Source organism: Glycine soja, chromosome 9 (assembly GCF_004193775.1).
Source record: "Glycine soja cultivar W05 chromosome 9, ASM419377v2, whole genome shotgun sequence".
NCBI lineage: Eukaryota > Viridiplantae > Streptophyta > Magnoliopsida > Fabales > Fabaceae > Glycine > Glycine soja.
In genome coordinates this window covers 40,764,524-40,779,307 of record NC_041010.1, presented here as the reverse complement: position 1 = coordinate 40,779,307, position 14,784 = coordinate 40,764,524, and the positions used below count along the sequence as shown (strand labels likewise).

Sequence of the window (14,784 nt, the reverse complement as noted above, 5' to 3'; positions counted from 1 at the left end):
AGGAGATAGGTTAAGCCTCTCTCCAATTATATATTATGATGAGTTAGCAACCGGCCCCTATTCTTATTTATGTGGATAATATGAAAGAGAGCCTCGAATTACTGTCATAGAGGAAGGAGACGGCTATATACCATAGATGATAGGACTTACGAACAGTGAAAAGAAGGATGCAATTGGCAATGGTGGAAGAAAAGTAAGGTTGAGATAGAAGGAATGTGTTCACGCGTGTACTTAGGTAGTCATTTTCATTACAATTTGGGTTAGTGAATGGCTCACATCAAGGTATGTAGTAGTACGTGCTAATTAGACATATAGCTACATGTAGCTGAGGATGCATGTGATAGGGTGCAATATATATATATATATATATATATATATATGCTTTGGAGGGGCCTTGGCCTACACATGGCTTCTTTGTCTGGGCACCATCATCCACCTGTTTATCCTTTCTAGTTTCTAGCTAGTTCATTTTGGCTAACTAATTCTTGATCTGTTGTAACACGAAAATGTTGTAGTTCTGCTCCAATTTTGGGAAGATGTGATAGAAAAGAACAAATAAAATGAATAAGGTAAGAAAGAGATGAAAAAAATGAAATGATAATATTACTCTATAAATTGTAGAAAGGCCCTAGCTTTTTGTGTGTTTCGATTCATATTTAGATTCACATTGAAAGGTGTTTGATCTCCGAATGACACATTTCAGTTTGAGTATAGGATGAATTAAATATGATCTTTCTACTCACCATGATATTTGATATTATGTTAGAAACATGATTCAAAGTTTTAGACTGAAGTTATTGGATTTTACACCAACTATATATAACATGAGTTATGTTATTTGTTTCATGTATATTCTTACTTGGACTTAAGTATATTTTGATAATTATGCAACCAAAATCAATTTTAATTTCAAGATTTTTCAAACATTGTGTGTCAAAATTAATTTTTTAATATCTATTATCCAAATAAAAACTACGTTATAAAAAAATAATTATTTAGAATCAATTCTACAAAATCACGTTGACTCAAAATCATTTTACAAACACAAGTCTCAGCACACAAAAATTATTAGTTAGGATGACTTAGGTAAATATTTACAATGTGTTTGGAAAGGCTTGAAAGACCTATTTGACGTAGAAAAAAAAAGTCACATGTCTGAAGCATTCAACTCTTGCTTTTGCCTTTTTTATTTATTTGTTGAACGTGAAAAATTATGTCCTACCATGTTTCCAAACACATGCTTAGTGTGTGGTTGGTTTCATATTAGATTTTCATAATTCATATTAAAATACTAATTAATATGATTTTAGATAAATTTTTATATGTTTAATTTCACATCAAAAAATTAATTCTGGATAAAGGAACTTGTCTCGTCTCCTAACATGTTTATGATTTTTATTTGGAAACAACTAGCAAGGAGGGGCCTAAAGGCTCAAAAAAAATTTGGCCTCCATAGTGACTTGGTTGGCCTCCACAAGAATCTAGTAGGCCCTAGGCATTAAAGGAATTCTCACCCCATCTTAGAGCAATCTTTATAAAGGATTTGCCTTTATCTACCAAGGAAACAAGTACAAACTAAAACTAAAATCTCCAAATAAGGAGAATAACATTTCTTGTACTCATTCCACCAAAAAAAATAAAAAATTTCCTATACTCAGAATTGGATGGGGGTATGTCACTTATTCTGGAAACTCAACCAAACTTTGTTTAGGTCATTAATCTTAGATGTGATACTCTAAATGAGCTCTAAATCAACCATACAAACCTAACTTATAAGGTAAGGATTGTTCCCACTTATATATTTTAATTTGGTCATATCACTAGTTACAATGAGATCTCCAACATGGACGAAAAAGAAAAGACAGGGTAGGGCTTGTGTTTCTAAACTAGAAGTGAAGGGAACTCGGGAAGAAGAGAATATTTGAAGAGTTAATGTTAACGATAAAATTAGAAATCGGAAGTTTAAAAAGAAGGGGTGTGAAAAGTGAGGCCCAATATTAATTTGTCATGGAAAAAATTTTGGGCCCTTAAACAATACAGCCGAACAAAGTAGTTTTTGGACTGGGCCGAAAAAAGCGTATAAGTAAAATGGGAATATTTTTGTACACCCAATATTTTTTTTTTACATCCAACACTTTTCGTTTTTTTTAAAATTATCCTTGCTAATAAATACATTCCTAATCTGTAAGATTAAGTTTACAAATTCATAATTCTTAAGAGGCTTACTTGTAATCCATATATGGATTGACAATCCGTATGTATAGAATACAGATTTTTATTTTTTTTTTTCAAATATTTTACAAATTAATGACTCAAGATTCAAACCTTAAAGTTACATATTTGAATCTTGCTTGAATCATTTTTTTTCAATTTTTAAAAAAATTATATTACAAATTAATTGTTCATGCAGGATTGGAACATATAACTTTATATGTGTTATATGTTCCAATCCTCTGCTTGAACCATTTATTAGCAGGTTCGAATCTTAAATTTGAACCTTAAAAAACATTTACTAATAACCTTTAAAGTCGTAGGGACGCTGGTGCACAAAGAAATTCCCAAGTACAATCCAACGGCTAGCTCGTTCAACATTTGTTGTGATTAAAAAAGTGGCTACGTCTTTTTATGGTTATGAAACGTAATATGGATTATGGAGTAACCACCTTCCCATTTCTCTCCTTCAAACTCAGGTCAGTTTCTGGTGTTTCTTTCTTCTCCCTCTCTCTTTTTTTTGTTGTAGTGTTTGGTTAACATGTTGAAACAGTTTTAGCCCATGTTATTGCATTGTTAGCATTGTTTAATGTTGATTGAATATATGGTTCAGTGTCATGTAAAATGCAATCTAATCAAGCTGAAATGAAAAATGAAACCTCTCATATTTAGTTTCAATTCAGAGGGTATCATATCATACATGTAAACAGGAAAATTAAACATAGGAAGCGAATAGAAAATGAAGGTAGCACTATGTTAAGGCTGAATAAATCAAGCCTCGATGGGGAATTAGATTTGATATTGTATTAGCTTATAATGACGAATTGTATGTAGCATTGCCATTGATGATATCGTAATTCTATCTAATAACCAAGCATGCTGTTTTTGTAACATCAACAATTAGATGTTCTAATTTTTAATTTTTCATAACTTTGGAGTTTGGAGAGCAGCAACGTATCATGGGGTGTGCCTTTTTAATGACCTAAAAATGATATGAATACATTTTACTGCCATGATCATATATAGTTTTCCTTGGAAATACTCTTGAATGATCAAATCTTGAGCAATATTTGGCACTATATGTCGTGATTTATAGAGGAAGAAATAACCCAAGTCAATTGAAATGTCAGCTTGTATTCCTACTCCAACATCTCTCTATATGCAAACTGCAATGTTTTTCCTGTTGTCTATGTACTTATCTTTTATCTTGGTTGTGGTCTGGAATCATGTAGCTCTTCATGCCTTTTTTGTATTCAGTGCTGGCAAACAGGTTTTTTGAATGTCACATATGTGAAATACCAAGCAATGAATGTTTATGAAGAAATGGAAGAAGCTAAAGCTGAAATTGAGAAACTTACGGTAAAACTAAGAGACAAGACAAATTCACTTCAGAACTTAAAGAAATACTATGATGCACAGGCCAATAAGATACAGGAATCTATTTTCAAAGTTGAGAAGCTGAATCAAGAAATGCTTCAAAAGGCAGATGATATCAACGATTATGTCAGCGAGAGTTTAAATAATAAAGAGTCCATCACCAAACATCTCAGTGCTGCAGATGATGAACTTGGAGCAATTTGTGATGATAAATTTAGAAAGTGGAAAGATGAAAAAAGAGGGTATGTATTGGCGTTAGAGGAGGAAGAACAAATAAAATGGAAGGAGGAACATTTTAAACATCTAGAAGACGTGCATGAAAAACTTATAGATCAGTTTAAGGCAAGTAAGAAGGAGTGGGAGTTGGAAAAATCTACATTGCTTGATGAGATTTCCTCATTGAAGTCTTTGTTATACTATCATATAATAAAATGACATGATCTGCAACACCAGTTACAGATGTGCAACCAAGCCCTTGCTCATGAAGAAAGCCTGAGAAAGCGTCTGGAAGATGAAGTCTCCAATTTGAACAAGAAGTGTTTTCAATTGATGAAGCAGTTGGAGTTGAAAGATGCTGTTTTGATCAGTTCCAAGAAATATATCAATGAAGAGCGAGAGAAAGCAGCATGTTTGATGAGGCAGGTTGAGTCCTATGGATTTGCCAATGAACTGCTGCATTTGCCACACAACGAACTTGATAGGCACAAGGATTTGCATATGGAAGATGGTTTCAAAGAACAACTTAAGGAAGTTTATGATGCTTTAGACAGGGCAAACATTGAATTGGATGAGAGAATATGTGAAAAAAGTGAAATGGAGTTTGAATTGAGAATATGGAAGTCATTTGTTGAACGTTTGAGGAACGGTCTTGAAGAAAATCTTGTCATGTGCAAAGAACTGGAAAATTCACTCCTTGCACAAGTAGATTTTACTGAAAGCCTCAAGCAAGAGAAAGATAGCTTGGTTTTTAAGTTAGAAGAGAAAGAGAATAAAATAGAATGCCTGCAGCAACATGTTTACTATTTGAACAAGAATCAAAAGTAAAGGAAACAGAAGCTTCTGTTCCAGCAAATTGGGAAACATCTGAGTCTTCTGAAACTGTTGAAGGGACATATCTCCAGATCATAGAGGAGAAGGACAATATTTTAGAGGAGCTCCAGAAAGGGGTTATAAGGCTTGAACAAGAGTCACATAGAAGAGAATTTGAAAGTAGTATGATTGCAAAAGGCAACATGGTGAGAACCAATGAGCTTGAGAGAGAATCCTATCCAAATTATAAAGGGAAGGAATATGAGAACAGATGAAATCATGCAACAGATGACTTCACTGGAATAGAAGTTCACTAGCTCCTTAACCTCCATTTCCTCACAGCTTGCATAGAAACAGGCTGAAATTAAATTATTCATGTCAAAGAAGTTTGTGATAAGATCACAGCAGCTGAGGTTCTAGCTACACTTGAAATTGAAGAGAAGTTGATGATGGTGGAACTTGAGTATGATATCCATGATATGGAGCAGAAACTGAAATTGCAAGAGGAAAATTGGAGGCAATCAGAACAGCTTGCATTGGATATTGAAGAGGAAATGGAAGCAAAACAATTACAAATAAAGAAGTTGATTGATCAAATGGAGAACAAGCTAAGAGGCTCAGATGTTTTTCTTCAAAAACTCAAGATAGAGAATAGAAGTTTGCTTGAAAATGTTACTAGATTGTCATTAGAAAGGTAAAATTTGTTGGGTTTTGTTTTAGGATTGGGTGATAAAATGTGAGTGCGCTACTGCAGTCTGCAGACACTCAACTAATGGACACATTGAGAAGCATAGTGCAGTGTTTTGAGAATGATAGTGTAGGAATAAATTTTACGAAGGATGATGGATTGCTTGTAAAAGAGAATATGATAATGCATTCTCCAACGGGGATAAAGAAACTTGAAACATTTTCTGATATAAGGTCACTATTTAAGGAGCTCAACACTTAGTTGCTTGCAATAGGGAATAAATATGCTAGCTAGAGGAATGAGAAGTGCATCTCTAAGATTTTTAGCAGAAACGTAATTCAACTTGAAGCATGAACATTTCTAGATTGTATATGAAATCCATTTGTTTTACCTTGTGTATTTTTTTTGTTGGGTTTCAATGCACTTCCATAAATTACACCTAGTTCTTTTTTATATAAGCTAATATTTTTTACCCTCATGATTGATCTTCCATAAGTTTGCAATGTATATTTATACACAGCTTCTAAACCTACTTTTTCATAGAGTTTCACAGTTTGTAAAACATTTATGTAATTTTTAACTATAAAACAATGTTTTTTAAAATTTCCACATTATCTTTTCACATACTTACTCCTATTATTTAAAATTTCTCAAGCAATTCAATTGCTAAATGTTGATTAATTTACTAAGGAGTTACGTACAACTTACACATATTTTCTATAATACTGTTATAGTAGTAATATTTAAAATTAAAATTCTACTTTAATAATGTATGCTAAATTTTAATATTTTTTATTGTGTAAATGAAACTCTAATTAAAAAATTATAAATTTCAACCATGAAGATCACAAAAATACTTTAAAATTAGAGTTTCGTTTTCCTATCTCACTCACTATCCCAGATGTCTCTTCCTTTTACCACTTGTTTTCATAAAAGACTCACATTTTTTTATTTTTAAATTTAATCTCAACAAAAACACCAATAATAAGAGAGAGAGAAAAAATGACCACTGGTGTGTGTGCGGATGGATGCAGCGCATGTCTGCGAGGACACGTGGAAATCAAAACTATGGCTGACAAGACAACATGCGAATTTCTGGTGCACAAATGCGAGCCATTCGGTCGGGCCCACAAGAAATCAAACTTCAATCAATTTATTTTTTAATTTAAATAAAAACAAAAAATAATGGCTCTGTTCTGTTCCTTTGCGCTGCGCCTCGTAAAGGCTGACTGACAAAAAACCATTAGCGGGTGGAAGCTTTGAGAGAGTCAGAGGTAACTAACCCATTCTCCAAATTTTCCAAATTTCTAATCTTTTATGTGTATATCTTAGTTTTCCCAGCTCAGCTTTATCTGAATTTCACAGTCTAATCGCTGTTTTGTTTGTTTAATCCTGCCCTCTCCCAAATCCCAATTATTCTGATGTAAGTAGCAAATTCTGGTTCTTTTTATGAAGGGGTCATCAAGTTTTTTTTTTTCATTTGGAGGGGGGGAGGGGGTTAATTTTAGTGTTTTGCCGTTTTGGTGATGAAACTGTGAGTTCAGGGCTGACTTAAAATTTTAAGGTGTAAGGGTTTTAATGCTAAATTAGTACATATTTGGTTTCATGTTTGGTTATCCAGAATCACGTTGAAATATCAATTACAATAATTTTAGCCAAATGTTCACAGTTTGATTTCTTGTTGAGGAATTGATTTTGACTTGAAGTAATTTTAGGTACTTTTTTTGACCAACTTGCTTTTAGAATTAAAACAGCTAAACATAAATTATATCACTTCAAAGTTAATTTTAACCAAAATCAATTTTGTCAATACTTACCCAAACGTTTGGAAGGGAAGATGGAAATAATACTGGAGAGGATTTTTGTACTTTTTAAGTGGGACTCACACCTTTTACCCTCTACTTTAATTAAAAAATTTATCTTCTATTTTCATCCTCTAAATCAAACACACCATAAGAGATGGTGGTGCAAGGATAGTGGATTTAGTTGGCCCAAAACTTGTACACCTAAACCTCCCTAGATGCTAGAGATAATTAGAGATGTAGGTCTCTTATTCTATGTTTTGTGATGCCTGCTATCAAAATTCTAGAGCTTTACTGGAATTTCGGCTCAGAAATATGTACATATTTGGTATCCTTAACCTTTTGATGGTCATATAATCAATATCAGTTTAACTGCAGGTAGCTGAGTTGAGAGATTATCAAAGTCCGTCAGCAGCACTTGATCTGCATAGAACGTGCCCAATTGTGTAAAAAGTCTGAAATACTATACTATATTTATACATTCTCCAGCTACTAGTGAGACCTTCTTGGATATCTGTTTCGATACAATAATGGCTCTTCCCGGTTCCCTGCAGTTGTCCCATGGATTGGGACTTTGCAGGAACCTGGACTGCAGTAAACATTCGGTACAGAAGTTCTCTATAATTCTGTATTCTTTGTGCAAGGTTCATTATTTTTGCATCTGTTTTCACCTTCATATCACTTTATGGTTTACAGAGGGCTGCGGATCGTGGCAAATTACATTTATATAGTGCAGGTCCTTCATATCCTATTTCGGTATGTTCTTAAAATATAGTGATATGGTCTTGTTGCTTGCTGCTAACTCGTGGAATTGGTGTGCCAAAATATTTTCATGGTATTGTTATAAAATTTTAGCATGACACGGTGATTTCTTTTTTACTTTTTGAATTATAGACTTGTTATTGTTGAGTTTTGTTTCTATACAATTTCTTGTCTTTTATCATGTTTTTGTCTTGGGAGTTTTTATTTTTTTTGTGGTTTGATCTATAATAAGAGAAAAAGGTGAAAGTAGTAGAAATGAGAATGTTAAGATGGATGTGTGACCACATAAGAAAGGACATACAATGAAATGATTGTACACGATGAAGTATTGGTATGACACCAATAGAAGAAATGGTGACAAATAAAGACCACTGGAAGCACCAGTGAGCAAAGTAGTTTGCATGGCTGTAGTCCTATGAAATGGGTAAGGGGATTTTATGGTGAATAATACTTTCACCAAGCTCAATGGCACTGTGTGATCCATGTAGCCGACTTCACCTAGTGGGACTAGGCTTTTGTTGTTGTTGATCTATAATACACTTAACAGCAAATGGTCTTTTGTGTGGCTTAAAATCCTAGGTTTTCTTTTTACTTCTGTAAATGACTTAGGTCTAGTTTGTATTAGCTTCTAGCTTATGTGAGCTTTTCAATTATAAAGCCCAACTGTTAAAACTTTTCTAAGGTAAGAATATAAAGCTTTGTTAAGTTTATAGGTGCTTATGAAGTAGTTAGATGGGAGAGCTCTTTAAAAAGTCAAGGCACGGAAGTTAATTTTAACTTATCAGAGAAGTTTGATTCATTTTTCTCCTTGATTCATTTTGTTTTCATCTCTTATAAGTGTTTGTGGAGAAGTTTACCTAAACTGGCTCTTGTTCTCTTATTCATTAGCATTCTACCTGTTTCTGCAATATTGTCAGGCAATAATGTTGAAGTTGTTCATTGTGTGCCTGGATTCATTGATGACTGAATGTTTACTTTATAGTATTAAAGATAACCTGATAATGTCTTTTCAAAATTAAGAAACTATACATTCATTTTCTTTTTGTTAGATTCTATTGTAAGACATCTTCTATTGCAGTTCATGAGACAGGAATGCAGGGGTTTTCAACACCTTCGTCATATAAACAGGCCAGCACATACATTATCTTGCAAATCCCGCTCTTTTAAGTGTCATTGTTTTTTAGGCCAACCAAATGAGCTTCCTGCTGTTAAGGTGGCTGCTACAGTGTTGGCTAGGTAATTTTTGTGTTTTTACTGTCAATAAGTGTACAAATGTAAGCAATCTACTTTTTTTTTTTTTTGTATATGTTAAGATTACAATGTTTTAGATATAGAAGGATGAAGAGAGATAAAAGAGAATGAAGTGATACTTGAAATTAATTGAGATGTATTACAATGTATTGATGTGTTCATAAAACTTAAGAGTACTAATCCTTATTGCTACTAATCATAATCCTATCTAAGTTAACAAATCATGATATGATTAGGAAATATGGTAACCAATCCTAAGTGATAATAAGGAAATAACGAACTAATTCTAGAGGATAATCTAAGATATGAAAGGATATATTATTGGATACTTCCATGTATTCTAAAGTATACACTTATGCTATGTGTTTTTATGCAGGTCTTGTAATGTGTTACAAAATAGTCCTACCATAGTAAAGTTGATTCCTGCAGTTGGTGTTATCATTTTTGCAGTATGGGGTGTTGGTCCATTATTGTTTCAGACAAGGAAATTACTTTTTCAGGTTATATTGCAGATCTTCTACTTTTCATCCTTGCATTAGCTGATTCAATGTAATTAATACCTAAGTTTGATATTGCAGAGGAGTGATAGTAGTTGGAAGAGAAGTACCACTTACTATATAATAACTTCTTACCTTCAGCCATTACTGTTATGGACTGGAGCAATACTTATTTGCAGGTTTCTCTGTTATGACAATAACTTTAACAGATTCTGAATACGTTATATTTTTCTTTGTTGTGCCTATTCTCCTGTACTGAATTGTTAACAAATTGCAGAGCATTGGAGCCATTAATCCTACCTTCAGAAACTAGCCAGGTTGTTAAGGAACGACTTTTGAATTTTGTAAGATCATTATCAACAGTACTGGCCTTCGCCTATTGTTTGTCAAGGTGCACCTATTTTCTCGTATTCATTTGATCTCTTGAAACTGATGAATAATTTGGTCACCTAATTATGCACCTAAGCACTTAAGTTCTTTGGGCTTTTCTTCCTCTTTTAGGAGAAAACTTGTCTGATTTTCTTTTGTTATGACAAATTGTGATACCTTACATTTTTATTGTCTCATGGCTTTTTATTTGCTTTATGATGGAACCATTCAACTATAATTCGTTCAAGATTATCATTTTTGTAGCCAGCTTGAGTACTTCAGTCTGATTTTGGGTTCAAACTTAAAATGCTTACTAAGTTTTTCTTCCATAAACTAATTGTGCAATACTGTTGTGCAGTGTAATTCAGCAAGCGCAGAAATTCTTAGCAGAGAGTACTGATGCAAGTGAGACGAGAAATGTCTGTATCTTTTCTTTTTTTAATAGACAGCTGATATTATAGTTGTATGAAGTTTAACATGATAAATATATTGTCAACTCCATTTATGTTATTACCTGTTGGCTGTCATAAATTTAATTGCCATTATTATTATGACTCTATTGAAACTTGATTTTTCAATCAGTCAGCCAGTGACATTAGTTGGGCAATATAGTTGCCCAGCTATATAATGATGTGAAATTTTTCAGCTTTTGGATTTAGCATTTCTCCCTATCAATTTGTTTTACACATTCTGAAGATTATCAATCTGCTAAACTTCTATCTACAGAAGAATATGTAGAACTGAGAACTTTTGAATATATGGTGGCTATATCTTTTTCTATGTACATAGGCTAAAACAACTCATCATGGGTGAGTATGTATTTATTTAATATATCATTTATGGAAGACCAATAGCTTGGCAACTGCAATGCCAATTGAAGATAATTGTAAAAAATTGGATTTTGGTGTATTGCTTTGTTATTAGTTATGGTCAAATTCAATGACATAGTAAATTGTCTGTCATTGTTAGATGGGATTCCAATTTGCTGGCAAAGCTGTTTACTCTGCGGTATGGATAGCTGCCTTTTCACTGTTCATGGAATTGCTGGGCTTCTCTACCCAGAAATGGGTTACTGCAGGAGGTCTTGGGACAGTTTTGTTGACCCTTGCTGGTCGTGAGGTGTGGGATTTATCATTGCTTCTAAACATCACAGTTCACTTGTATTTTAGTGGCCAAAATGTTATTGTGGCACCTGTTGATGTTAAATGATATTTGTTTAGATATTTACAAACTTCCTTTCGAGTGTGATGATTCATGCAACCCGGCCTTTTGTGGTTAATGAATGGATTCAAACAAAGATTGAAGGATATGAGGTTTCTGGTACCGTCGAGGTGTGTTATACTGCACCTTTTAACCTTTGAATGTGGGAATTACTTACATTAAATATGTACCATATGTTTTTGTGTAATAACTTAACTGATGGAAATTATGAAATATGGTGTAGTGCTTGATACCCTTGAGTCATTCTTTTGAGCATTGATGTTTTCATGCTATGCAGCATGTTGGCTGGTGGTCACCAACAATTATTAGAGGTGAAGATCGTGAAGCTGTTCACATTCCAAACCACAAATTTACAGTGAATGTTGTGCGGAACCTTAGTCAAAAAACACATTGGCGAATCAAAACCCATCTAGCCATTAGTCATTTGGATGTAAATAAGATTAATGTAAGAAACAGTTTTATTGTTTATAGTTAATTGTTTTTCACCAACATTGAGCATTTAATGATAATTTTCCCTGTGATGTCACAAATGGTTTAATGCTTCTGCAGAACATTGTTGCTGACATGAGGAAAGTCTTAGCCAAAAATCCTCAAGTTGAGCAGCAGAGGTTGCACAGGAGAGTGTTTTTGGACAACATAAATCCTGAAAATCAGGCACTTTTGGTTAGTATGAAGTATTTAATCTTGCAAACCAATGATTCTGTGCTAATTACCGGGGATCTTAAATACAATTTTATTCTATATTCCTCTATTATATAAATAGTTAGCTACAGTACATCATATGCCATAAACAATTTATCGATGAAGAATTCATTCTGTACTATGCATTTTATAGATTAACTTGGCTTTCAGTTCCAGATGTGTCTTTTTTAATCTGTGATTTAACTTGGCTTTCAGTTCCAGATGTGTCTTTCTATAGTCATGATTCATGCTTTAAAAGCTACCCCTGGACTTCATTGTTATTCACTTATTTGAAAAATGATAAGAGAGCAGCAATCAGTTTCTCTATTTATGCTTTATATTTAGATCAGTTTTAATTTAGTTTGAGGTTTCATGGTAAATATCATGTTTAAATACTTAGGATACTTTTGTTAATGCTGTATTCACTGTCCAAAATAGGGTTTTTAGAAAATTTTCATCCCTAAACCTTAAAAATAGTTAACGAATACTTAAAACAAATAAGTTGATAGTCTACATGGTTTAGTGTCTAAACCTAATAAAAGTACTATAAGGGACTAAGTACATACCTGCTTTTGTTACATGTGCATCTATCGTGTTCAATTAGATTTCCATGCTTACATTTAACTGATTGGAACTTTCATCAAACCAGACTATTGCCACGTTTATCTATGTAATATCCAGCAGTATTATATATTTATTACATTTCTTATCTATGATTTTCAGATTCTGGTGTCTTGTTTTGTTAAGACCTCACATTTTGAAGAATATCTGTGTGTTAAGGTATGACAACTTCCATATTTATCTAGAATATCTGCTGTGAGACAAGGCATCTCATAAACTATAATATTTCTTTCTATTTAGTATTATTGATCAAGGATTTAGCTGATTTTTCATCTATTGAATTTTGAAAAATAGGAAGCTGTACTGTTGGATCTTCTTAGAGTTATTGGCCATCACCGAGCCCGACTTGCCACACCAGTCCGTACCCTGCAGAAAATATACAGTGATGCTGACTTGGAGAACATACCATTTGCAGATTCGACATTTGGTCGTGGTGCTGGGACAGTACCTAACCGTCCATTATTAGTGATCGAACCATCTTATAAGATCAATGGAGATGATAAGAAAAGTCGATCGGCACGGCCAGCTGTTGATCAAGATAACAAGACAGCTACGCGAACCAAAGTTGACACTGAGGGGGATAACAAAGTTGTGACACCTAACTCTGATGCAAATGGAAACTCTAAGACAGTTGTGACTCCTAACTCTGATGCAAATGGAAACACTAAGACAGTTGTGACACCCAAACCTGATCCTGAAGTGGGTGAAAACAAGCCACTGAAATCAGATTCAAGCAGGGAGAACGTGGAGGTGCCAGAATCTCCTTCTAAATCCAAAGTTACTGGTTTGGTAGTGGATAATTCAGCCCAGAAGGACGTAGATGTCAAACAAGCCAAGGTTCATACCACTAAAAACACAAAGCCAAATATTGACTCTGACAATGTAGTGTCCTCCTCCTCAACTAACAATGCTGACAAAACTGGTGGATTTAATACGAATATGCCAATGAAACAGCAAGGGGAAAAGAAACCTGCTGCACAGCCTCATGCATCCAGGACTGTTCTTGAAGAGAATATAGTACTAGGTGTTGCATTGGAGGGATCAAAGAGGACACTTCCCATTGATGAAGAGATTGACAATGTGACATCTCGAGAGGCAAAGGAAATGGCTGCATTGCAGAGTGGAAATGGATCTCCAAAGGCTCCAGATGGAAATGACAACTAGTTATTATAAGCAGCGAGTTCGACTAGTTAGCTCGTGTTTGCATTGCAGTTACGTCCAATGTAACTCCAATCCAACACCACTCTTGTTTCTACTTTTGTACATTGGAAAGTGGGAAATGTTTGTTCAACGGGATTACAACGGTTTTCCAAACACATCCTTAGTTGTTTGAAAGCTATGTTCCAAGTCCAACATTACACTGCTTTAAACCAGTTTCCCACCCCTAGGAAGTTGTATGTATTATCACTTCCATGTGTCACACCCCTTTTACAAAGGACTCGAGCTGTATTGTCATATCTCTTCATTTTTTGCTGTTTCAGCAATATATGGAAAATGGCTTTCATCAATTATTGGATTATACTGTCAAATTGTTTATTATGGATTTTTTTTTTACTAGAAGATCATCCACAAATGAATAGTTATAAAATTTGGATGTACACTTCATTTTTAAAGAACATCAGAAAGTAATGGATTGTAAACACAACCTTTGTGTAAATAAGTGTCAATTGTTCTGAACAAATATAATTTATTTTTCAAGAATAAAATATGATTTTCATCCTCATAAATATAAAAATATTCAGGAATTGTCTCTATAAATTTTTAGTGCATTTTTCTCCTCACAAAATAGAAACAAATCACTTTTTGGTGGTAAATTTTTTTTACTAATATAAATGTGACGCCTTTCATATTAGTGATGTGATATAACCTATGTACAAAAATAATATATGGAGGTTTAGACAATTCAAATTTTGTTTCGCCTCTAATAATGGTATATTTTAATTTTACAAAACAAAAACAAAAAATGTAAGGAAAATTTTAAAGAAACAAATTTTGAATATTTTCATAAAAAAAATATTTTAATGATTTTTCAAATTATAACAACAATATACGCTCAATTTTGAAGTGGATGAAAACTGGCTGCATTGGATGGAAAACTCTCTAGATTCGTTGCTATTATTCCCGTGTTCATGTGCTATAAATAAAATAAACTCATCTTTGTGGGAATTTCAAAAAATGTCACCGCGTTGAGTTGTAAGGCGCAGGTGTTATTGGGTTGCATTTTTCATGTGCCTATGATACTTTCCAGCGGTGCTAATGGGAGTACTATACAAGT

At 33.6% G+C, this 14,784-nt stretch overlaps 2 protein-coding genes across 3 annotated transcripts; both read left to right on the top strand.

The window, feature by feature from the left end:
* The first annotated feature begins 3,516 nt into the window (after nt 1–3,516).
* Nucleotides 3,517–4,892, top strand: LOC114368495 (uncharacterized protein At4g38062-like). The gene is made up of 3 exons (XM_028325741.1): nt 3,517–3,930; nt 4,042–4,551; nt 4,635–4,892. The coding sequence occupies exons 1-3, from the start codon at nt 3,517–3,519 to the stop codon at nt 4,890–4,892; spliced, it is 1,182 nt and encodes a 393-aa protein (XP_028181542.1).
* A 1,578-nt stretch (nt 4,893–6,470) lies between these two features.
* On the top strand, nt 6,471–14,032 carry LOC114368925 (mechanosensitive ion channel protein 2, chloroplastic-like). Of its 2 annotated transcripts, none has more exons than XM_028326223.1 (14): nt 6,471–6,579; nt 7,475–7,712; nt 7,804–7,863; nt 8,948–9,105; nt 9,497–9,620; nt 9,699–9,796; nt 9,895–10,008; nt 10,345–10,405; nt 10,956–11,105; nt 11,207–11,317; nt 11,485–11,652; nt 11,757–11,870; nt 12,612–12,668; nt 12,804–14,032. In XM_028326223.1, the coding sequence occupies exons 2-14, from the start codon at nt 7,638–7,640 to the stop codon at nt 13,671–13,673; spliced, it is 2,160 nt and encodes a 719-aa protein (XP_028182024.1). In that variant the 5' UTR covers nt 6,471–6,579; nt 7,475–7,637; the 3' UTR covers nt 13,674–14,032. The 2 variants fall into 2 exon arrangements, with proteins under 2 accessions (XP_028182024.1, XP_028182023.1); XM_028326222.1 differs by having other exon boundaries at nt 6,477–6,579; nt 7,486–7,712.
* The last annotated feature ends 752 nt before the right edge of the window (nt 14,033–14,784 follow it).

What these genes read in the sequence shown, in the direction of transcription:
- LOC114368495 (XM_028325741.1), top strand. Translation starts at nt 3,517, where the DNA reads ATGAATGTTTATGAAGAAATGGAAGAAGCTAAAGCTGAAATTGAGAAA. An exon ending in AACTTATAGATCAGTTTAAG is followed by an intron (nt 3,931 to 4,041) that starts GCAAGTAAGAAG and finishes CTGCAACACCAG; the next exon opens with TTACAGATGTGCAACCAAGC. An exon ending in AGCAAGAGAAAGATAGCTTG is followed by an intron (nt 4,552 to 4,634) that starts GTTTTTAAGTTA and finishes TCAAAAGTAAAG; the next exon opens with GAAACAGAAGCTTCTGTTCC.
- LOC114368925 (XM_028326223.1), top strand. Translation starts at nt 7,638, where the DNA reads ATGGCTCTTCCCGGTTCCCTGCAGTTGTCCCATGGATTGGGACTTTGC. An exon ending in AGGTTTCTGGTACCGTCGAG is followed by an intron (nt 11,318 to 11,484) that starts GTGTGTTATACT and finishes CATGCTATGCAG; the next exon opens with CATGTTGGCTGGTGGTCACC. An exon ending in CTGAAAATCAGGCACTTTTG is followed by an intron (nt 11,871 to 12,611) that starts GTTAGTATGAAG and finishes TATGATTTTCAG; the next exon opens with ATTCTGGTGTCTTGTTTTGT.